The sequence below is a fragment of the Prinia subflava genome, chromosome 3 (genome assembly GCF_021018805.1).
Source record: "Prinia subflava isolate CZ2003 ecotype Zambia chromosome 3, Cam_Psub_1.2, whole genome shotgun sequence".
Lineage (NCBI taxonomy): Eukaryota > Metazoa > Chordata > Aves > Passeriformes > Cisticolidae > Prinia > Prinia subflava.
Genome location: NC_086249.1, coordinates 92,631,476 through 92,657,010, shown reverse-complemented (window position 1 = coordinate 92,657,010; position 25,535 = coordinate 92,631,476). Strand labels below are relative to the sequence as shown.

The following is a 25,535-nucleotide window of genomic DNA, read 5'->3' as shown; positions in this document are numbered from 1 at the left end:
GTCAGCACAATTCTTTTGGTAGTTCTGCTGCTGCTCTTCCGTACTTAATCTTGCCCGAGCTTCTGTCTGTCTGGGGCTTGCTTCTCTCCCAGGTGTGCTCAGTGTAGGCTAGCTCTTCATTCCTCCTCATTATCCCTCCTTTTCTGGTTCCCAAGGAAGAGATACGATAATTAGATTGGAAAGGACTTGGAGTAGAAGAGATGAGAAGGAAACTGAAACCTGGAGATTTTGGGAGTGGCCATGGAGATTTAGAAGGTGGTGTCTGCAGACATCGTATATGCCTCCTGGAAACATATTTCCTTAGGATTAAGACCATTTCTGTAATGGGGAGCTTTGGATTTTGGTCATAGTTTGACTCTGAGAATTTTCTTTTAGAAGTTCAGAAAAAAGCAGCATATTCCCCCAAAGGTCAGATCTTTAGGCAGTCAGCAGGTAATATATAGCAATATGGAGTAACTTTTTCACCCAAGCCAAAACTTATTAATCAGTATTTTAGCATCCCTAAATTAAGCAGGAAGAGTTGTATGTGTGTCCATGATGACAGAATTGTTTACTTCTCTGTCCAGAATCAGTCCCAGGTTTCACCTACTTACTCAGAAGGTAATCCTAGCACAATCTTTGGACACTTCACTTTATTTTTGGTTTTTATGAACTCCAGCATGCTCTTTTCACCTGCTTTACCTGATGTGGCTAGCAGTTGGAACAATTAATGCCTGGTCACTTGTCATCCACTGTCTCTGAGGTAATGTTTTCTGTTGACAAGTCTGAACTTCATGCATTCAATCCAGGTTTGGTGCATCACTGACACCCTGCTCATACTACCCTGTCTTGAGTGGGGAGGATTAGTGGATTTTCGTAAGACAAAAGGGGAAGACAACATGAACTGTGTTTCTGACAAGAATAAGCTAGAAGGTTGTCTGGAAAGGAGGCTGGAGTTGAGGAAGAAGTATTGTAGAAAGCTTCTGTATTCAAGGAAAAGACCTGGAATGTTGCAAAAGGATCTGGGTGTTGGGAGGACTCTGGTCTTTCACCCAAGAGAGTGAGGATGGACTGGGGCTAAGAGGGACAGAAAGTCACAGCTGTGGTTAAAGAGCCTGGGGCAGGAGCTGAGGGGAAAAGGCTGATCTGAGAAGAGGCATTTGGGATGGCTGGGCAAGAGTCTAGGAATGATGGGGAGATCATATGGGAGAGTTAGAAGGCTGATGAAGGTACACAAGGAAACAGGAACTCAGGAAACCCAGGCTGAGTAATTGAGCAGGAAGAGAGACTAACACTTGTATAAACAGTGTTAATTCTGGCTTTCTCTGATTTTCAAGTTCTTAGCCTGGCAATGTTCCTTCTTTGATATTGGCTGTATGTGTGTTGGTATGTGGCACTACAGGCTTGTGTGTATATAGGCATGCTTACTGAACTCCTCTTTCCTGCCTTTTTGGAATACACTTGCATGGGAAATGTATTTTTCCTCTCAATTTGCCACATTGAACACTTGTTCTCCTATGTACACCTGAAGCAACTGTCCAGTACGTATTGTTGCAGTCTGAGTTTCTGAAACATCAGGGAAATGTCCCATGAAGATCATTGCTCCAGCTGGAATAAACAGCTGGGCAAAACCTCAGTAACAGAAGTAATTTCTTTTTCATGTGAAGAGGCAGAATTGAGTAAAGATGTAGCACCAAATCATGAAGTGAAAGATGTATTTTCAAAACTTCATAGAAAACTTAGCACATGTTGTTTACACGTGTCTATTTTAAAGGCAGCTCCATAATAAGCAGTTTTAAAGAAGTCCCAAGGGCTTTTGCTTTAACATACACAGCTGATTTCCTTCAAAGCTTACTAGGAACAGTATGTCTGAAAAAATAATTTGACTTTAAGCTTCAGAGGAACTTAAAACATTAAAAAAAAATCTAAACTGTTCTGTACATTGTTTTTACATAGGTAAGGGGTACAAACTGGCACCTTGTATACAAGGGCTTCTGTATTTATTGAGAAAATTGCTTAGATTTACTAATCATTTCAGCACTTCTGTGCACTATATTTTTAATTTTAGTGGACTAAACCCCTGTGTACTTGTATTTGTTGTTTTACACTATTGTTTCATGTTACCATATAGTTTTAAAATAGAAGAAAATTCTATTAAAATAGAAGAAAATGAAGTGAATTGCACCTTTTTCTCTGCAAAAGCTGCTAGGGAACAGCAGATACTGGAGAAGGAGAGAAGAGCAAAACTTCAGTATGAAAAGCAAATGGAGGAGCGATGGAGAAGACTGGAGGAACAGAGGCAGAGAGAGGAGCAGAAGAGAGCAGCTGTTGAAGAAAAGCGGAGACAAAAGCTTAAGGAGGAGGAGGTGAGGTCCTCTGGGAGGTGTATGGCAGCATTGAACACGGCTGAATATTGACATGCATTAAATGGCTGGGGTGGGGGCAGGACTGGAGACGTGAGCAATTACTGCAGGAACTGCAAACCATATCACCACAGCTGTGAGTATTCTACCACTGTACATCAAAAACACTTTCCAAAACAGTTTTTAAAAATTTTTGTCTGATCTCCTGGAATAGTCATCTACTATTGCTAACATATCTGGGACTCTACTTGTCAAATATAAAGCACCATCTTTCTGGAAGGAAGTCTTTAAAGATGAGTGTTTCCAAAAACAGATTTTTCTTACTGTTCTGTTTACTGTCCATGAAACAGAAATAATGTTTGTGAAAATGTGTTCTTCCATTTTTCCTTGGTGACAGAAACTCAGAAATTTGTACTTAAAGCAATGAAGAACCTAGGCTATTTTCAAATTCTAACATAAAATAGAATCACATATTTTTAAGCATCTTCATGCCCTTCCTCTCTTTTATGCTCCCTGCTGAGATCATTTAAGGTTCTTTTTTTTTGCTCTAGTGAGTCCAATTTCTGGTACAGCTCTCTGAATCCAGGGTGTGTGTGTATATCTCTGCATGACATTATGTAGGGAACACTAACACTGCAACCGCAACTGATAAAGAATTCATGACTTTTGGAAAAGGGGACAGTGGTTTAAAAAAATAAAAAAGGGCAAAAAAAATTTCCCCAGTTCCTTGATTAAAAAAGCTTTAGAAATCCACAGTTCTTAATCTTCTTTTTTCTGCCCCCTGTCCTTTCATCAAAATAACTTTGCAAAACAGGTAAAACACTTCTGCATGAATTCAGAAAAACATTTATCTATTCATTAAATTTTTTGTTTGATTTTTCACTTTACTTGAAGAGAAGATTGTATGCTGTCCTTCAACTTTAACATACTCATTGTGGCTTCTATGTAATGGCTGAGAATTCATTTTAAATTATGTCATCATGTGGTTTGTTAATTCTTTTAAGAAAAATGTGAAAAAGCAAAGGGGGGTAGGAGGTCTCTCTCCTGTGGTAACAGCATTGACATCATGTGCTCCTTCGGCAGCACTTCCTGCTGTAAAAACCTTTTGCAGCTAAGCAAAATAGATTCCATTTGTGAGGGTTGTAAGGGGAAGGGACAAGTACAAAAATGTCCAAAACCCTGTCTTCAAAATTTTCAGCAGAGCAGGAGAGAAAGGCAGAGAGGTGTGGGAAGAGTGGGTATCCGCCAGCTTTCCCTGCGTTCATGCTTTGCCCTTGCTGAAGAAATGAGGGCAAAGTTGTTGGATGTGAGAGGCTGTGACAGATCAGACCCAAAGTGTCTGTTTAGTGGGGCCGACCCCATCTCCTGTAGTGGCCTCCTGCACTTCCCCAGAGATGGGCATGAGAGGCTGAGCACGCTGTGATGTTTTTCCCAAGCATCAGCAAGGCTGCTCCAGCTCCCCCAGACTCTGCACGTGTGAGGGCAGACTTTGGGAATGGCGAGGCAGAGGCTGCTTTCAAGGGTTTGGTCATAGCGTGAGATCACTCCCAGCTCTGCTCACCAGGCCACTCCTTTATGCCTAAAGTGTCCAAAGCCTTTTTTGGAAGCTAAAGCAGACCTGGGTCTGGATTCTTTCCCTTTCCTTTCTCCCTGCTCCTCCCCCAGGCTGAGGAGCCTGAGAGAAGGCTATGTGGCTTTAGGACAGGAGAGGATGCTTGCTTGTTTGGGGATGGATTAAACCTGTGGAAGGAAAAGGTCCAGGAGACTCTAAAGGAGAAGGGGTTGCACAGGAATAATCTATAGAACAGGGGGAGGGTGAGAGAAGAAGGAAAGTGGAAATAGGAGACATCATCACCTCTTAGCTTCCTTTCACAGTTTCTTGTCCCTCATTTTTCAAATTCTGTTTAAATTCTACTACAGGATCTGCCAGTTTAGCCCCACCTTCCCTGGCCCTTGATCTTATGATGAACCCCTCAAACTCTGTGTGCCTAATAACAGAGGAGGTGTGAGTAAGGATGGTTCCCTGGGCATTGCAAGTTACTCACTCTTTGAGAGTAATTTTGGCCATTTAAGACCATCTTTACTGGAAGAGCTTTGAAGATGTATTTCCCCCATGTGGGGTGTGTGGGTGTGTGTGCCCAGGCCAGCGAGCCACTGTGTACTGCAGCACCTTCTCATTGTTTTTCCTTTTAACACCAGTTTACACTGGCTGGGTACTGGACTACCCACTTACTTGCTCATCAGGTGACTAAAATGACAAGTAGATTTTCTTTCTTGCTCTCTGCCTTGCTGGTTGTCCTTTATATTTTTCCTGAATTCTTTTTCCCTTGTTTTTTAACAGAGCAGAAAGTAGTGCACGTTCATGATAGGAAGAGGTTATATAAATGTCTCTCTACAAAATATTGTTGTTGCATCCTAAAGTCTGAGAGGAATAGATCTTAACAAATTGGTGGGGACTTGTTGGCTCCTATATCAGAACATCCTCTGCTTGACTGTTTTGCTTGCAAAGGACTTCTTAAAGAGGTGGCTAAATTCGATTTATTTAGCTTACTTTTCCCCCTCTACAATGCCAGATAAGAGACAGTGGTTTTGAAGTCTCTCTTGGTAGGAATTGAGTTATTCTGTCAGACTTCTTTGGGACAGCTGGAACTTGTTGCAGAGCACAGTGGAAGTGTCAGATTCTTCAGAAAGAACTGAATAAATAATGTTTAGAAATTATTCTGTCTACATTGGCCACATCTTTCTTGTCTGCAGAGGTCTTCAGTATCACTGCCCTTCTTTTTGTTTTACTTTTAAAGCTGCCCACTTATTTTAGTAAAAGCACTCCTTGAGCCTTGAGCGTGTGGTTCTACAGAAGTGACGTAAAAGTTTCTTTCAACAGGGAACTGGACAAAAGTAAAGCTAGTCCTTTTTCAGTCAAAATAATTTTTTTCTCTTTTCCTATCTTGAACTTCCATGTGACTTGGAAATACCTTGTAAATAGGCGTCTAGCTAAACACAGGTTATTGGGAAGAGATTGTTTTGGTGCATGTGCACTGTTTGTTACATTTGTTAAAAGTATGCGCTTAGACACAAGAGAGTGAAAAGCTGTCAAGATATTGTAGCTTTAATTACTTACTGTACTCCACTCCAGAGATAAAGCCAACTAATAATGTCAGGAAACAGTGAGCTACTACATACAGTACTGTATATAAAGGGAGGAGGAAGAGGTGATTTGTGGCTCTTTCAGATGTTTGCCTTGCAGATATAAGGAGAGTGGTTTAGAATTATTGGCACAAATTATTTTAAGTCATAATACTTGAAACATTATTTTTTTCCTTGTTGTCACATCTGTGTTATGTTTTACACAGAGAAAAGGAACAACTTTGAGACAGTACAAGTGCTTATTCTGTTGCTCAGGCTGAGGAAAACTTGACTGAAAAACTGGATTTTGGAAAGCAATGTATATTTTAGATGCTAGCAGTAGATGGCTCTCTCTTATGATTTTATTCATTCTTAGTTTAACCTACATGCAGTGCTTGTGCATTATAGGTTTTTTTATGCAAAAACTCACTATATTTTGAGAGCAGGCATTGTTTCTTCTATCTGTAGCTGTTAGAGTTCCCAAATGAGATTCATATGCATAGTTTGATATGTTTTCAAGAAGGTGCTTCCTCTATAACATAGACTAAAAGGGTTTTCTGTATTGTTTGCTGACGAAGGAAAGCTTTGTCTTGTGGTTTAGTTTTTGTCATGGAACAAAGTATTAGTGTATGAGTTGTTTATGCTATGCTTGCTTATGTCATTATTTTCTTTGGCTTTTTAATTTTGTGCCAACTTAAAATGTTTTTTAATAACTATCCTTTCTCTGTGAAAAGCAGCCTTCATATTGTTCTTTATCTAACCTATATCTGCAGAGGTTTTGCGAGTTTTAATAATTATATTCCATAGGGCTCTAGTGAAAGGCTCCTTGCAAATGAAAATGAATGATTTTCTCCATATAATGTAGCTGAAGATTTCAACCTCAGATTGTAGGTCGCATGGGCTTTCAAATGTGTATGAAACGTCATTTAATATCTATTTCAGCATGCATTTTATTCTTGAAACAATACTTTGATAGTAGGTAATGTAAGTGTATTCTGTGATTTGCAAACTATAGAATATTGCTTACTCCAAGCATTGTTAAAAAACCCCAAACAAGACAGCAAACAGAAATAATTGAAACATGACTGCTTTAATCTTATCTTTTTTTGATTAATGAATGACAATATTCATTAAAAATTGGGGGGGGGGTGGGGAAGGGTTCTATGTAAAAATATGCTTTGATGAGGAAGAAAGGGGAGAGTGATTTTCCTTGGTGAATAGTGTGGGTAGAAAGATAGATAGGGGCAAGCTGCATAGTAGAAGAAAGTGGTGAAAAGAAGCACACTGCAGAGAACTGGTGATGAAATACGTGGTTTGGAAAGACTAAGAAAAGGGACTCAAGCAGAATTAAGTTAGAGAGGTGGGAAGATAAAAGTAAAAAAGCACAAACTTGTAATGCAAAGCCTGCACATGCAGGATTTAAATGTTAAACTTGTATCATTAAATAGTAAGAGAAGAAAGACTAACAAACTATAGCAGAGAGGACTGACTTTAGATTCCAGAGAGTGGAGGATTGTTTCCTTTTCACAGGCAGGGTGTGTGCAAGCAGCTGATGGGGTATTCAGGGCTGTGGGGGTTTCTGTGCTCTTGCAGAAGAGGCTGTTCTTGAGCCTTGTGATGCTTCGTTCATTTGCTCTGTGGGGAGGAGGAGAGAGGCAGAGCTCTCATTTTCATGCCTGCCTGGACACTGATGGCACTGAGTAGAGGGAGGAGGGGGATGAAGGGGGAGGGAGGGCAGGGAAGCAGCTGCCTGCTCTCAGTGGTCTTTGAACGATGTTACCTGATAGACCGGGAGCTCACAACACGACGGAAAGATCTTTCCTGGAGACGGCAGCAGAAATTCTAACAGCAGGGTGGGTCACCTGGCCAAAAGGTAACAGGGACAGGAGAGCTGGGAATGATAGAGGGTGCAAGAATTTCCTTTTTTCACTCCTTGTATAGAATAGAGGGTAATACAATATTTCATAGCACAAGTGATTTGTAACAAAATTAGAAGAGCACTTAAAGATTAAAAGGTAGTGGCTTGCTGTTGATACTGATGGATAACTGGTAGCAGGGTTGGGTGAGGTGGAAAAAAGGAGCTCAGAAATAAATTACTGCAAATCATGGTAGTAGAAGAGATTCTTCAAAGATTTGGAAGAGGCAAAAATATATTGTAGATAACCAGAAGATGATGAGGGGACATCTGGCAATGTAGAAAGTCAGTGACCAGGGTCAAAAGGCCAGGAAGGTAAGACAAGGTTTACAGGTACATGTATAAAAGTGTGGAGATTACTGGAAGTGCCTGATGTTAGGGTCTGATGAGCTGAACGAGCTCCATCGGAGACAACTGGCTCACCACCAGTGCAGAGCCTGAAGGAAACACACTTGAACAAAGACTGAATTTTTTTGGTAAAATAGCTCAAGAAAGCCACATCAAAGGCATTAATCAGTGAGAGAAAGTAATCTGGCCAAGAGATGTATGAAGGGTTTTCCACACAATTTATCTGAACTGCCAAAAGATATTGGCGATAGAGCAAGGGATTGATAAAAATCAAAATGGGTATGATGTAATCACAGAAGCCTGCAGGATCTAGTTTGAAGTGGATAAGAGTAGGAGTTTTATACTAGACTGAAAGGACATAGCAAAGGTGATAAGAAATAGCACCAAAAATACTAATAGGATCAAAGGGCTAAAACTTGCTGGGGCAGGAGCTGGAGGCAGCAAGAATAGACTTCTCTTTCACAGTAGGGGTTGGGCTGATGAAATGTGAGGGTGAGGAGGTTGCCAGATGCGAATGAGGTACTGGGAGGAGGAAAGGAAGAGAGGCTGTTAGATGATGGAATTGTGGGTGGGGAAGAACCACATTTTATCTGCCTGAAAGGAGGAAAAGAAAAGGTGCAGGGATCATTGCCACAACAATAAATCACTGAGAAACTAGCAGAGGGAGGAGGTGGGAATGAAACTCAGTGGAGGTCTTTGAGAGTCAAGAGGTGATGGAGTGGGAACAAAGCTGTAAGTTAAAGGTAGAGCAAGATTTGGGGAGAGAGAAAATTAATTTTATTCTTCCCCCTGTTAAAATCCTAACTCATAGAGAAGAACATGGGGATGGCGGGGGGAAAAATAAATCTTAGAGCAATATGATGTAGGCATGCACTAAAATAAACACACAGAGAAGAAAAATATCAGGTCTTAAATGCCTAGACTTAAGGAACATAATAGAAGAAAGGAGGGAGTTTGTGTAAAAATAAATAAATAAGTAGGGCATCCTGCAAAGTAACCTACTTTGGGTTTGAAGTGATCATTTATCTGAGTGACTAGGTGGAGCCACTGGCATTGCAGCAATTTAACTGTGCTCAGAAAGGGATGGGAAAGAATCCTGATAGACAAGAAGGAGTTAATGCTTGTCGAGCATTATTCTTATACAAATTAAGTCCAGAGCACAGCAGCAGCCTCACCAGCAGGAGCAGATGCTAGGCAGTGATGCAACCTGTGTTATTTACTTAGGCCTCTGTAGTGACCTCAGTGGCTTGCAGACAAAGGACACGCATATCTGGAGGTAGGTAGCATGCTGATACCTTCTTTATTCACTTCTTTTTCTTTTATTGTGAGCAAGCTCCTGAAATCATCTTGTGTGGAGCAACAGGGGGACTGTGTATTTTTAGCACGGTTTGGGAAGGTGGGGGAAGGAAGCCCCCAAGGCACTGATTGGGGTTTGGTTTGTACCAAATCACCAGGAACGTTTAGAAGCCATGATGCGCCGGTCCCTCGAACGCAGCCAGCAGCTGGAGCAGAAGCAGAAGCGATGGTCGTGGGGAGGAGCACTGGCTGCAGGCGCAGGAGGCAGAGATGGTGAGTGAAACACGCTGCCTGCATTGCAGAGCTGCAAGTGCAAAATGCATGAGATCGTGGAGATAGTAAGTGTGATGGGTTTATAGTTTGGGTGGGACCGTAGGGGCTACTGCCTTGGGGTGTGAATAAGTGCTTTGTAATTGCTTGCCGGGCTTCCTCTCCCTAATACTTTCTGTGGAGACAGGTTCCTCCTAACTTTAGGAATGCAGAGCATTTTAATAGAGTAACCAGAATCTGTTTGGAGGATGCTAAATGGTAAAATTAAAATTGATGCACTGTCTCCCTTATTAGCTTCTTCCACATTGTCTTCCCACGCACACAGTTAGCAAATTTAATATTCACCAAAGGACTGAGTGCTGTCTAAGGCTTGCAAAAGATGATCTGTTTTTGTTTGGTACTTCTAAAAACCTGATGGGAATTTCTAGATGACTATGCAGCATGTGTAGTTTAAAATAGTTTGAGTTTTTTCCCCACGTACATTCTGTTACTGCTATTTTTGCTTTGGCTTCAGAGGAAATTCTTTTTATTACATAATGAGTCATGTGCTGCTTTTAGATTTCAGAAAGATGCATGTTTTTTCTTTTAAATTATACAATTTGTTTGAATTTATCAAGTTTGAATAAACTGATGGTATAGGGAAAAACATCCATGTTTGGGTGTTGATGAAATATAACAATTACTCTCTTTTAAACAGTGTGTAAGTATACTTAACTTTAAAAAGACAAACTCTGTTTCATATCATAGTTTTCATGATGCATCATTAGAAATGCCAGGAAATTAAATATAATTATAATATGTAATTATGAAAGAAGTCTCTTACGTTTTGAGAAAGAAACCAGTTTTCTTTGTGATGCAGTTTGTGCTTAATTCCAGCTCCCCCAACTTATTCAGTAATTTCTTTCACCTCTTTTTGCTCTGATTTCTCTGCTGTGTAGGTGAATCAGAAAATACCCCACCCCCTGTTCTAGGTTTAGCTGCCAACACCCTTCCTCCAGACCCTGTGACCTCTACTGCTCCTGCTGATTCCTTCAATGGTATTTCAGAGACTCACAGTACCATCGTGTCTTGTTTATAACTGTTCTAATCACTGTAATCCATCCACTGATCTTGTTCTTCCTAACCACTCTTTTCTTATCATTTCAGTCTGGTACCCCATGGCATTACCTTTAGTGATGTAGACCAGTGTGTTTTAATTTTCTTTTGATTTTGCCATGGTGGAGGAGTGCATGCCTCAAATTCCAGCACAGTAGAGGCGTTTCATGGTTTTCTCAGTAATGGTAGACTTGTACTGCTCAGATTCTCATCTTTGTTAATTCTGCAGGTGCTCTGTGTGTGTGTGCGTGTATATAATTAATTACACATATATTTTGACAGTTCTAATGGACATGCACAGGTGCTGTTCAGAAAAATTTCAGTTGCACAGTCAAAAATGTGTTATGAAGACCATGTTGCATCAAAACAGCCCTCTTTTCCATCTCAAGGGCCGCCTTCTGCGATATTTTAAGAACAAATAAATTTGGTATAAACAGCCATGTTGTGTTTTCAGCCTCCTCAAATGAATTTTGGCCAAGCTGGTATTTGTAACAAACTCAAGTGTTTGACTTTGTTTAAGCAATCATGTTTTATATTGTTCAGTTATATTTTTCCTGCAGGGTTGTATTTGTGGTTTGTTGGGTTTTTAAAATTATTATTCCCATAAAAGGACTCTGAAGTAGATGAGTCCTCCAAATTACAAATGGATTGCATATAGTTTTTATAATCTTGATTGCAAATGTACTTGTCATTTTGAAAAGAAAACACAGCCTGTGCTTTTAAGGAGTGGGTTCCTTCTCTCCCTAAAAGGAGGAGTTAAACTTGGCTGTTACTCCTGCAGAATTCACAGTAAATGTTATTCTGCTTATGATCTCACAGAACTATTATTTCTGTGCAAACAGAGTCAGTTTTTTTACTGATTGTTGTTCATGTGCGAAGGTGCCTGTGCAACTGATGTTTTGCAGCATACCAGCATTATATGTGCTTTTTTAAAAAAATAAACATAGTGAGTTGCATTATTTACTGTAATAATGGAGGCAAATTTGAAGTATGGGTTAGTATTGAAAGCCCTACTAAGGCAATGATGTGATGGACATTGGAATAATAATAGAATAGAATAGAATAATATAATAGAATAGAATAGAATAGGAAATGCGGTAACTTAGAAGGTGCAGAGTTAGGACCTCATACATTTCTGTTGCTGAAAATATTTTTGGTTTTGAAAGAAACAAAATTCAAATATAGGGGACAAAGCATCTGTGCTTTTAGCTTCTGAGTATCAGATAGTGATCATCATGTACTAGTACTCTGTAGTAATACCCGAGTAACATTCCTTTTTCATTCACTTGAATAAATGCCAAGATAGGAAATGGGTATTGTGCTCGAACAGGCTTTGTCAAATGGCATTTCAAAAGAAAAATTTATGAAAAAACTGAGCTATCTATTTTATTAGATTCTTCTCAAGCACAAAAAGATAAAGCCAAATGACTGATGCCAGCTCAGTCATTAAAACAGTGAGGTCTCATACAGATGCACAAATGTTGGTTATTTAATTTTCTTATTAGAGTAATATCTGATGTGAACCTCAGCTCTTCCAGACTGAAGGTAGAGGGGAGGGGGAATGAAGATGAGTTCAGAGTTGTCACGTGTGCAGTTTGTTTTCTTTGGGTAACGTTACGCTTGTGCTAGTATTGAGTGTCTTGTATCAGAATAGCTTCAGACCTGATATATAATTATTTATCAGTGTCAGTATAAAAAGCAGGCTGTTGTGAAACTGGAACATTAAATTCACAAGCAGAGAAGCTGCATGCCAAAGCATGTGTCGCAGGGTGCTGGTCCTCAGCGGTCAGAAAGAGCTCATTTCACGCCAATTCAGTGCTATGATCAGTGCAAGGGCCACGAGTACAAATGCAAGGTTAACTTTTGGAGTTTATCAACACTGTGGTTTGAATACAAATATCTTCAATGCGTTTCTCTGCAGCATGTGACAAACTTTCAGCTTCTACAATGAATCTGCCAAAGCAAATGGAGTCGCCAATCAGTAAACGCCTCTCGTCTTCCACCGCGGCCATAACGCACTCCCCCGACAGAGGCAAGTGAACGTGCTGGTCTCCTGCCAGCATAAACTCTCCTTCTGCTTAAAGCACTTCTGCTCCATACAGCTTTGTGGTTTGCTCATGTCTGTTATTCAAAGGGACTCAAACATCTGAGAGATTCTGTATTAATCACGTGGTTCTGCAGCCTGTCTCAAGGCTGTGCTGCTGTGCTGGAGATCACAGTCCAGCAACAAATGCTGTGGGTTTTTTACTGATTCTTTTCCAAATTTTGATACTCCAGCAAACAGGGTTGTAGGTACAGACTGTGACTGCAGCAATTTCCTATAACTGTACTGCTCGTGACCTTCTAGCAAAATAAGGAAAAACAAGCAAACCAGAGGCATGGCCTGGCAGTAGATATGGGATGTTCCATAGGCAGGGATACAGCTGATGAGCCACCTGGGAGACTTCAGGCTGGTCACCAGAGTTGTGGAGCGTGTTAATTTCTTATGAAACTCTGATCCTCAAGAGACTCCACAAAAGATGATAATCTTGTAGGATTAGAGGTTGCTAAACACTACAGAGAGGGCTGAAGGGTATATCACATGGTGAACTCTTTGGATTTTTTTAGGTTTGTGTTTGCTTTTTTTCCTTCTACCCCATTTTTTTAAAGTGTAATGGGGAAAAACATGTTTACTGAAATAACTTACTACAAAGCTTTGTTTCTAGAATGAAAAAGGGAAGGTAAATTTATTTCAATTTTTGAATGGCTTAAGCTCATCAGTAGCTTTGAGGTTATTATGACAGATGACTATATATACATGTAATAGGAACATCTATAAATATGTCTTATATAGTTGACACTTATATTTATGGAGTAGGAAGTAATGCAGGCATATTGTATAAATAAGACTTACGTAACGTGGTGAGATGGCACATTTCAAATGCAGTCCCAGCATGGGTGGCACTGTGAGCAGCTGTGCTGTTCTACCAAGTGTTTTACCTTTCCTACTGGGAAGAAGACAAACCTTTTTTGTGCTGAGTCATGAAAGCAACCATTTTGCAGAATGGAACATGCTTCTGAGTAAAAACAAAATACAACATGATCTTAACCTTACTGTGTGTAATATATAAGTGGGAAATGTAAAACAGTGAAGAAATTAGAAGGTTTTTGTCAGAGGGAATTAAAATTATCTTCAAGTATTTTAAATCTCAGAAAGTTCAAGTTTTTCTGTCATTTCATTTAATCATTTCATCATTTTGTTTCAGTTATTTTAACGTAACATTGTTTTATTTCTTTGCATTTTAAATTTTATTTTATTTGCTCCCATCCTTCAGCTCACCGCATGCATCTTAGTCCAATGGAAAACTTTATTGTTTCTCGACTGCTGACTCCCACACAGTCATCTTTAGCCAGAAGCAGAAGTACATTAATGCTTTCTGAGCAGTACAATACTCCAGGTAAAAATGTGACTTCCTCACTTTGAAACCCTTGAGGTATGTTTTTAGCTGCATTCATGTAGCTGATGAAAGAAATGGAGTACTATGAAACAAATGACAATTTACAGGACAGTACAAAATCAATGATGAACTAAGTTGTTTCAGATAGCAGTGTATTTAAAATATTTGAAAAACACAATATCTTGTCTGTGCTGTTTTGAGTATCTATTTTGGGAAAAAAAATTAATTAAAACTTCAGGCTATCAAAAAAATATATTCGTTTAAGAAACAGGTTTTTAGACAAGGATGTGACAACTCTCGGAGGCTTTGATTGATTTATTAATGTCAGCCCTGTCATACCCAAATAGTATGTAGAACAAAAATCCCAGTGCACCATTGAGCCTTAATTATTTTTACCAGGGTTCCAGTTTCTAGCTGTTAAATATCTTTTTGTCTTTAACTGTGTGACTGTGTGCATGTGACACCTTTATATATAGGTGTACATACACATGAAAAAACAGAATATTGATAGGAAGGTGTCAGTTCCATAAATTATTGATTTTTAAGGGATGATAGTTACCATTCCTATGTGTAAAGGGTAGACTTATAAAACCAGTATTTTGCAAACATCTACAAAAATAATGTTTCCAGTCGTGCTAATACTTAGGCATGCGCCTGACTTTGAGTAGTTTCTGCTTATAAAGCCGTACCTGGTCACAGTGTTGGCTGAAACAAGATAAAAGTTTAACAGCCCTTTTTACTTTTAATAGAACAAACAAAAAGTGTCCTAAAGCACACACCCAAATACCCAAAAGGAAACACTTTTCCAGGATTAAACTATTTAGATGATACAAGACTGATCATATATATGAGGATTGTTTTCACATCTTGGTTAAAATAGGCTTAAGTTCTGAATCTGTGCTTTTCATGCAAAGCTATTTAAAAATGAATTGCTAAGTAAACCTACTTTCCCTTGTGTGTTACTTCTCTGTTCAGTGCGTAGGGACATTGATATTGAATGCATCTAAAATTGCTTCCCTTGTTTCTACATTAAAAAATATAGACATTTCTGCTTCCAGCCTCTACTGGAAGCAGAAATGTTTTCAAATAGTACTTGAGAAGGTTCTCAGTTTGCTCACTGCTCAGGGACCAGCTACTGCCAAGAGTGAGCAAAACCCAACTCAAAATTACATCAGTACCTTCTGCTTAAGATTTTGAGCTGAATTGCTGAGGCCACCTATGGATGATTTCTTCTGTCTTGTATTTGATATCAAAGAAATCAATAAGGATGACTTTTGTCCTTCCTCACTCATTTTGTCTGTAAATTCTCAGGTTTATCTCTCTTCATCACAGGATCTTTAAAGCAACACACTGACATGTCTGACAAGGGTACAATTTGTTCTGCAAAGTGCTTTTTCATTGAGCTGAAGCAGGGCAGCTGATATTGGGAACAGCCTTTTGAACAAGCATCCTCTTGTCATTTCCCCACAAGGCAATCAGGCTCTAGCACAAGTTGCAAACAACAATCTCAGAGGCCATTGACATTTTGTCAGTAATTGCCAGCAAAATAGCTGAGGGAGATCTCCCATTTGTCATGTACTTCTCAGAGCAGAAGTAGCTTCCTGAACAGGGAATAAGAATCTTCCTTTCCAAGAGCTTATACTGTTCCTCCTGTCATTATGCTGGGGTCAAAATTGCTCTGCTACTGCATTTTCTGTAAGCTTAGAAATGAGGAGCCTCAATTTCACTCTACGGCAACACATTATTAATGTCACTCAAAGTCAAGGTATTCAGGCAAACAGTTGTTACTGGATGCATAATTAATTCTTTTAACAGTTGAAGTAAAAATATTTATCCTAGGCAGCTTTTAAGTTTCTGAACATTTTTGTTAATATACAGTACCTCATGCCAATTGGCTGGAAACTGGGTTAAAGAATACAGAGGTCCAGTTAAACTTCAAAGCATTCAAAAAGGCTTCATAAAAATTTATTAGGGCTGCCTCCAATAACAAAATTTGGGAATGTGACTTTACATTAGTGCATAATTACTGCTTTTTCAAAGTCAATATCCATTCTGACTTTAGTTGACTAAAATTGGAAACACTCTTTCACTTGATTGCAATTATTGTCTGTCTTACTGATAAAACATATACTCTGTTGATTGTTTTATATGTATGTGAAAGTTTCATCTTAGAAGGCAATATGAACAAAATGAGGAGTAAAATATCCCATTTAAAAAAAAATCCTGCTCATATTGCAAATAAAAAAAAGTTGCCCTGTAAGCTGTAATGCATGTGTCACACTCAAATTGATGTCTCCCTCAAATAACAAGAACTGAAATACCTACAGCAGAGTTTAGCTTTGGGGTTGTGGGGTTTGTTTGTTTGTTTGTTTTTTAATTAGATTTTATTTGGGAAAGTAATTAATGTATTTAGGAACCTTTTCATGTTTAGGCTTTAAAAAAAGACAAAACCCCCTATGCTTCTGTCACCCTTGCTGTTCTGCAGTATATATTCAAAAATTACCCAATTAGCATTATCTTTTTCTTTTTATCATATGCAAAGGAAGCTGGACTATTTAGAAGAAAAAAGAGTCACAGTATTAGTCAGGTGATTCAAAAGGTTTATGAGTAAGAGAGCAATATTTTAGAGATAATTTTTTCCTATATAATGTTTCAGTTGAGACATTTTTAATATGGGATTATGTTGAATGCATTATATGAGGTATTTTAAAACACTAAAAAACCACTTTAAAACTACCTTTGAACATTATAACATAAAAGTATGCTGTTTTCTCCCCTCCTTTACTTCCTCTATCTGTGCTCCCTTTTGCTCTTGCTATTGTACTATAACTCTTTAGTATTCCATATCTGTCCTCGTGTAGCACCAGCTAGTCCTCTTAAATCTCCCTACAAGCCTTCCCCCAGCCGAAGCACCGACAGGAAGAAGGCAACCTCACCCTCCACTGCCAATGCCATGAAAGGGGCACCTGCAGCTGAAGCTACTCAGGTGAGTTTGCAATGGGTTTGATTTCACTCTGGGTAAACTGATGCAGCTCCTGCTTTTTGTCTTTCCCTTTACATGAATACAAATGAAGTGCTTCCCATGCAATAAGGAACAGCAGTTGAAAAGTAAGCCCAGCCAACAACACCTGTTGCCTTTGTGCTCCTGGTAAAGGAGCATTTCAGTATCTTCTTCCTCCTGAGAATCAGTGTTGAGTGCTATTGGAACACCAACACCCCTCTTTTCAGAGAACTGAGGCACTGAAGTGTATGTTTTTGGACTTGCTTGTACCTTCTGGGAATGGGGATGACAAATAGAATTCCCCTCTGAGTATGACTATCCAGTGTTGCTGGTTAATGAGCAAGCTTCATATATTTCTGAAACTCCCCAAGTGTATTGATAATGCCTCTGTTTTACACCGATTGCTTTAACTCTTTCTGTGGACATTTTAAATGCTGTTTGCATTAAAAGATGCATTATTGATCCACTGTAGTTTCCAGAAAAGAAAAGGCAAGTCACTCACCTTCACTGAGTGTACACAGCCAAGTCAAGGCATGCTTTAAAAAAACTCTGTTAGGGCTATAATATAGCCTGTACAGGATTACTGTATCTGGTAATGCTTAATGATAGGGGGGTTCATGCCATCTAAATTAGCTGCAAGTGAGAGAACCAAATCTAGGAGTAAAGATTTGTGTAGCGTCAGTCTTAGGTGTTTTACATGCAGCAGCATTTCTGTGAGATGCCTGTTTGCACTGCTCATCATGTCTAAGCAGGGGCATATGGATGATTTGGAAGATTCCACCCAGTGCCACCACCCCTCCCAAGAATTCTTGCAGAAGCTCTGATGTGTATTACTTGTGTGAAATTTGCATGCACTGCCCATGCAAGACAGGGGTGGGTGTGTGCTGTGTCTATGTAAAATAACAAACTATTAATAGCATATCGGTTGTGAGCTGCTGTTTAAAAAGCTTTTACAAGTGTGCCATGTAAATCTCTCTATATGCCATCTTGCTAGTAAAACAATCATTTTTGTATTTTTTATTTATTGATCCTACTTTAATTTATGGAAATTCAAATGAACTATGCTTCCAGACTGAGAAGATAAAGAAGGAGAAGCGACCTGCAACACCTGGTTCATCACCTGCTATGGGATCTCCTCTGAGAAGGTCTGATTCTCCTGCTGCCCTGTCCAGAAGATCTGCATCGCCTGCTACACCTAAGTATGCCTTTCTTATTTAAGTGGACTAATATTCTGTGAATTTCTTATTACCTGTAAATAAGGCATAGATTCTTGAGGAACTTCCTTTGAAGTGTTGTATAAAATCTAGTTAATTTTACTTATACATGCGCACATATACAGGTGGGTGAGAGGAGAGGTGTGGATGACAAATCTGATATCTGCAATATTGTATTAATACCCATGAGAGACTGTTCTCTCTACCTTTCCTCAGTCTTGAGATTACAGTGCATTTTATTATTCATACGAAATCTGACTTCACATTTATTTTTAAGTATGCCTTTTTTTTTGTTTGATTTTGAAGACACTGCCTAATGTGAAGAAATGCACTCATCATGAATACTAACTAGAAATTCCAGCATTTAATATATGCATTTCCTATTGTTGGCATGACCATCTGGTGCCATAAATACACTTAACTATGTGTCATCTAAGCCATTGCTTTTAACCTTTGCTCATTTGCAGACCTCTGTGGTTTTGCCTTTTTTTTAATGCAGAGCTGTGGATCTATAGCATATATGGGTTTACTGGCAACTGACTTGCTTTTCTTGATTGTCTTTTGCTGAAAACTGTATTATGTGTAGCACAGCTTGCAACTCAAGTCTAAGTAAATGAGTCTTCAGGTTTCTTAAAACAGAATATTAAGTCTGGCTCTAATGTATGCTAAATACATGCTAAAGTAGTCCTGGTCTACAGGACTTGCCTAATTTATTTGGCTGGTTGATTGGTTTGATTTTTTTTCCCTTGGACTCTGTTTGTGGTTGCCACTTCTGTCTTGAAAATTGTCTTATTTATTTAACATTTTAGATTTGAAGCTGGCCATATTTTGAACCTTGGCTTGATGATCCCCTTTCTGACAAATTTCTTCTGCCTGAAAAGCCAGCTGGTGTTCCTTTTCTGTTTCAGCTCTGAGGGCATAGCCCTTTAGTGGGGCATGATTTTGTGTGTGAATCTGATGTTAGACAACATAAGGAAACCATCTGACTCTCGGCATTCTTTCTATTTAGACATCCCTTTGCATGTAAATGGGACACTGCAATTCTTTCTTTGTCTTATAAGGCTACAAATTCTCAAACTTCCAATATTACACATGTAATGTCATCAGATTCTGTGGTAAGAACTACATCTATTTTGTGAAAAATTGAATGCAATGCAATGTTAATGATAATCAGCATTCTTATTACAATTTTGAGCAGATCATTGTGTAGTGGCACTTTGCAATGTAAAATCTTGAGTCTTAACCTCTAAGACTGTGTATTATTCTGCAAGTTTTGATACTCCCTGCTCAGAATACATTTTGCTGTTTGTTCAGCCAGTATAAGAGACACACAATGAGACACATTTAATTAAGCAAAATGATTGGTGGAAAATGAATTAGCTGAGAGTCAAGTGCTTCTTGCTGGGCAGACAAAGGTCAGTGTAGACCATCAGAGAAACATCCAGTGGTTAAAAGAAAAAGTTCTAGGGAGACAGCTCTTTAGTGCTTCACGAAAAAGGTATGCCCAGTCTTAATTTGTAGCACTAATTTCCATAAAAAAATTAGGGAACTATGGAGAATTTTTTCCCCAGAGGTGCAAATTATGATAACCTTTGTAGAGTAAAATGTTTTCATGCCTCTAAGGAACACTGTTTTTAGAAGAAGAAACAGATGCTGCATGGAGGAATTAAGCCTGGTTGATTTCTCTGTGATTGTGAGCCACAGTAGTGATCCCCCCTTTTTTTTGTTGTTTTTCCTCTTCTCTCTCTCAAGGGACTCTGATTCTGACCATGGCTAGAAATGTGTTACTGAGCATTTAATCTTAGCATGGCCCAACTAGAACACCCTTCTTGATCTTATGAGAGATACAGTAAATAGAGTTTAAATCCATGTTTATTACTGATTGCAGAAAGAGAGTTCTGCTTCAGCACTTTCAAAACTTCCCCTCATAATTCTAAAATAAAACATGCCCTAATGATCATATTGTATTATTGGATATTGCTGATAATAGTTAGAATATATGCATTTTTTCATACAACTCAAAATCCACTGTTAATTTTCATTGAGGACATAAGATTATAACAATCTAAAGGAAGGTTCCAAAAGCGTTACTGCCTGTTTTTAAATCCACTGACCAGCAAGATCATTATCTGACATTTAAATATAATTTTAATATGACTAAATATGTATACAGATACATGTTGCAAATCCTTGCAAACCTAACAGTCTTTTACACGTTTAATCTTTCTCCTTCTAGCACACTATATTACTGAAAAAATACCTTGGAAGAAATAAGAATACAGATTGTACAGCATTAGTTGTTAGTGATCCTGCAAAGCACCTTAACCTCTAAAGCTGTGGAGGAAAGAATCAAGTATGGCCAGTGATTTACAGGACAATTAGCTGTATGCATTTCTTTTCTTATGAATATGTGACTTGGCATTCAAGTTTTCTTGGTATTGTTCTAGTTACTAGTTCTTCACAGTTGTTATCTTGGTTTTTGAGTGGCAGTAACTTGTCTTCTTAATATGTTATTTCATTATTTATTAAATAAGAAGCTCTTTTTATCATGGTAAAGTAACTGAAACAGGATCAAACAAGACAATGAAACTGCAACCTGAAAAGGCACAGTGATTATTGGCAGAAGGGAGTTGCAGTAGTTACATAAATGAAATACTAATGTTTTGAATGGACAAATTTTACTGAGAAAGCAAAAAAAGGTCAGCCCAAAAACATACCATCTGAGACAAGTGAACAGATATAGATGTAAAAAGGAGAAAAGGGGAAAAAATAAAAATATGTTGAACAAATATTAAAAGCGGAGAAGGAATTCAAAACTTGATGTTATTTGGAAGTGTTAATATAACAAGAAATGTCACAGAAAGAAATCCAAAACTATTATTTTGAATCTTAGTGTGGATCAGCTGATAAAGATGAAAGTTAATGGATTAGAGAGTGTGAACAGTTGAGAAATTGTCTTTAATTTTTTTCAATTTTTATTGGATACTGATGATGTAAGTGCTCCTTTTCTTCAGATCTTTCACAAGATCAATAATAACAGGATAGGGGGTTGGGTAATTTCTTTGTTTTATGCTTCATCTTTGAAGATCTATACATTAATCGGTTTATTCTTGCAGTATCCCTCAGAGAATAGCTAAGTGTGCTTTCTTATAGATCAGGAAGGCAATAAAACCTGTGTCCTTCACATGTCTTTGGGCAAATAGTCCCTAAATAAATCAATGGCACCTGACTGAATCAAGGAAGTAGGATTTAATTGTAAGTGTCTTCAGATGAACCGTAGCATAAGCCAGTGAATAAAAATTGAAAGCTCTGACAAGCCTGTGTCACATTCTTTTGCCAAAGCATAACCTCATGAGAGAAGGAGAAAGGGGGAAGGGAAAGGTGACTGGTGAGTAGTGCTGTGATGGGTGGTGGTTCATGTTTCCTTTCCAGATCCCAGGCTGGTCATTGTCCTGTGATTTCACTGACTGCACCCCTCCCCTGGTGGTTCTGTTGGGTGACAGCTCCCTGCAGGCTGGGGGAAACACTTCTGACGTCAGAAATGTGCATGCTCAGTCAAATTACAGAATACTGATGGATTATGAACATAGACCAGTACAAAAAACTGCCCCCCAAACTCATAAAATGTTTAAAAATGAGTTATTGGAAAGGTGTCTGCGTGTGGTGAATTCCCCACAGAAGCAGCTTCTAAGTCCTGCAGTGACCCATTTTAGATTTTTTTTTTGTATGTGCTACATTTACTACTCTTGTTTTTTGTTCTGATTTAGAAAGATAAAAACAATGGGTAGAATTTTGGATCCAAGAGTGTTTTGAGTGATTTTTCAGTGGTTAGCTAGATAACAGGCCAGTTCAAGATTGTGAAATATCTGTAATAATGCAGCTATTCAAAAAATTATTCTACAGACCTATGCTGACTTTCTTATCTTTTAAGAAATGTAAAAGAGAAATGAACCTGTCTTCGGCTACAAAAGATCAAAACTAAAAGTGGAAAGAACCTGCTTTTGAGAAAATGTCATAGATGTAGCAAAAATGTCAGAACCCAGAAATAGCTTCTGATCAGAGCAATGTCAGAAAGCAGGCTTGAGAACATGCAGGTCCTTGGTGTGGTTTCAGCAGAGTTTTTGTTGAATTAATGGGGAGAAAGGGGGGAAATGATGCAGCTCTGGCATTGCTGAATATTTCTGATTTACAGTCAGCCTTGTGAACAGCCATAACCAGTGACCTGCCACATAGCTGGCTTTTCAGGAGAGCACGCTGTTCTCATGCTGCTGTTTATGGCCAGAGCTGGATGTGACCTCTGATTTGTGTGCTACATGTGCTGTATTCTCTCTGCCTAGCAAAAGTAAGCTCAGAACCCCTCACATGCTCTTCCTGAGATGTTGTTCTGCAGAATGGACTGTCCCTTTTGGAATTGAGTAGGAGCCTTTGTAATTAGGAATCAGTGGATCCTCACACCTTATAGATGTTCTGGCAGTGCATGTAGTGCATGTTCCTCCATGGCAGCTCAGGGCAGTTAGGTGAGAAAACTATTGTCTTCTTGGAGAGAGGAAGGTGCTTCTGTATTCCCCTGTAAAATCCAGTTACTGAGAATGAGTAAGCTGTCTGACAACTGACATGCTACCACTTCTTGGATTTTAGTGATTTGTCATCTTAATTCTTTAATCCTTATCAGGCATGATTCTGTGTTTCCCAGTTTCTTATCATGGTTTAAACCTAAGCAAGCTATACAAGTGATCCTATACAAGTGATTATAATTTTTTTCTTAATAATTCCATTTTTCTGTCTTCTCAATAAAGTTTGGCTCTTTCTGGTGTAAAGCAGCATAATTTAAATACTATTTAGAAGGAGTGCTTTTGCCAGTAATAATTCTGCCTGTGTCAAGGGATGTTAAAGATGCTAAGCTGAGAGTATGTTTTAAGCACAAGGGGGAAAATAATATTGATTTAATACTTTCTACTGGCATCCAGTAAATGATATAAAAATTCTGAAAAACTACTCTTATTCTTTCTCAGCTTTGCACTCCACACACTGCACTATTCTTATCCTTGTAATAATCAATCTTTTCTATTTTTCTCACTTTTAGGTACTTTATATGAAACTCTACTATTTTCTTCTTCTTCTGGTCTAAGAGCCTGTAGCAGTTTAGGTAAAAAAAAAAAAAATGCAGTACCTAAATAATACATTCAGCACATGTTTCTAATCCACCAGCTGAGTTGTACAGCCAGTCTGCTCTAATGCCTATGCAGTGCAAGATATGTGGCTCTCATGATAGACTCCTTTCCCCCGACCTCTTTGATTGTCATGTCTTTATTAGAGAACAATTACTTCTGTACTAATACTGAGAATGACTCAGCCTTATTATTAGCCTGTTTTGCTCCTTCTGTCACAACAAGTTAAATCAAAAGCATTGCAAGGAATGTATGGTAAAGTTGGAAATGTGAACCAAAGACAGCGAGAAGGGATTCTGCTTTGAAGAAATGTCTAATTAGCAAGAAGCACCCTCTGTGCTGCAGAAAAACACGAGGAAAATGTTTTCTCTTTATTTATCAAGTATATTTTTATGAAATGCGGTTGGAAATGACTGCAGTGATGAGGCACATGTGATATGTACACGTGTAGGTGGGACCTTGAAATCTGCCTTTCAGAAGGACCTGGAAATCCATCTGTATCCTAAAGAGGAATCTAAAGACAATGCTAAAACTAGATTGGGTCAACACAGCCAAACTCATTGGCTTCTCCCATTGCTGTTTTTTTAAGAACTGGAATCAGACTTGCCTGTGTACATCTTCCAAAGCCTGCTTCTGTCACGGAGCAGCAGGAGTTGTGGGTGGCAGCAGGACAGGCAAGGCTAGGGACCTTGCCCACAGCAGCCCATCCCATAGCAGGCAAAGGAAGCGACCAGGGTCAGCAAGAGCCCAGTGACAGCCAACAAAGGCTCTGCTGAGGCTCTGCCGAGGACAAGCCAGGACACCATGTCAGGATCAGCAGGTTAGGAAGCCAAGAAGAACAGGCTTTCCTAGAGCTGAGCTCAGCCAAGGAGCAAGGGCGAGGACCTGAGCTGACAGGGAGCTCCTGGGCCTGCAGGCAGGGGGTACCTGAGATGAACTGCAGATTTAGTTGGGCGCTACTGTTCTGCAGCCTGAGGGCTTTTGGAGTCTGTGGTGGCTCTTCAGTGGGAGTAAGAAAGTGGGGATGGTGCAATACTCTGCAGTGTTTTCCTCCACACAAACCAGGCAGCTCTGAATGAGCTCCTTGTATTCTAATGTCTCAACCTCTTTCAAATGCAGTCTAATATGATAGAAAAGAACCCTCTTTTCCACAGAATTCATGAGTTTGGGGAGGAGTTGAAAGTTTTATTTTTATTGTCTGCTCTGTAATGCAAATGCTGTTCTGGTTATAATAGTCTCTGACCACACAATACTATAGTTGGATCTATACAAAACTTGCCACTCTAGTCCATTAATTTTCAGCTGTTGTTCATATTTTTCATGGTTGTGTCTGCCAGAATGAGTGTGTAGTCTAGAAAGCTTGTTGTAGTATATGAAACTCTATATTGTGTAGATGAAAAAAGTGATAAGGGATAATACTTTTATATCATAATTGCATAGCCAGGAAGAAGGTGTGTGATGTTCACTTTAATGTAAGATAATTTATTCTAATGAGACTCATGTAAATCATTATTTTAAGATTGTAATCTCTTTATTCTTATACTGCTTACTCACACATCCCAGCCTTTCTTAACATTAAAAGTGTTAGTAACTGGTGTTACATAAATAATGAATGTGTTTGTGTGTAGTTTTATGTTTCCTGGTAATCTGTTCTCTTCATGTGCACCTATTTTCAGTGACTATCAGGTATCTTTACCCGTCCACTTTCCCAGAACTGACTTCAGGGTTATCACTTCACCTGAAGTGTGCCACAGCCAGATGAGCAGTGGGCTGCACTGCTGCTGTGCATCGCCATCACCACAAGTGCAGCTTGTGAAAGGCTGCAGGGGCTGCGTTTGGATTCTGGAGTCTGTGGTGTTGGTGCTGAAAAAAGCACTAACTCAAACAGTGTTGCTGACAATATAATGGTTTGATTAGTTCTGTGTCTTTCTGTAGTACCCAGCCTTACTTAGCAGTATATACTGGTATTTGGTGCTTTTTTGGAAAATCAGATACTATTAGAAAAAGACCGTGTTTGGCAAGGTTATATTTAGATGAAAGTAGCACACTGTAGCTCATTATGATTTCTAAAGACAGAGAGCAGCCATAGCTTTGGTTTTCATGTCGAGAAGGACTGTAGAAACAGTAAAGTTGGTGAAATTCTTTTTAAATGGTCATTACTAAAATCATTGGTTTAAGTAGTCCACAATTTCCTGTCTCTCACCTAGACCTTAGACAGTGTTATTGGCTTATTTTAATGAGAATTTTCTGTAATTCTGTGCACTTCCATGTCTCTTCCATGCATTTTAAGTTCTGATTGCATCCAGGTGATTCTTTTCAGTATTGT

At 38.9% G+C, this 25,535-nt stretch overlaps 1 protein-coding gene across 1 annotated transcript in view; it reads left to right on the top strand.

The window, feature by feature from the left end:
- MAP7D2 (MAP7 domain containing 2) overlaps positions 1–25,535 on the top strand; it is an 80,885-nt gene that overhangs the window by 45,915 nt on the left and 9,435 nt on the right. The window contains exons 3-8 of the mRNA XM_063392921.1: positions 2,182–2,345; positions 9,183–9,297; positions 12,311–12,421; positions 13,704–13,826; positions 16,664–16,812; positions 17,899–18,026. Of these exons, the coding sequence (XP_063248991.1) occupies positions 2,182–2,345; positions 9,183–9,297; positions 12,311–12,421; positions 13,704–13,826; positions 16,664–16,812; positions 17,899–18,026 (790 nt within the window). The remainder of the gene's footprint in view (positions 1–2,181; positions 2,346–9,182; positions 9,298–12,310; positions 12,422–13,703; positions 13,827–16,663; positions 16,813–17,898; positions 18,027–25,535) is intronic.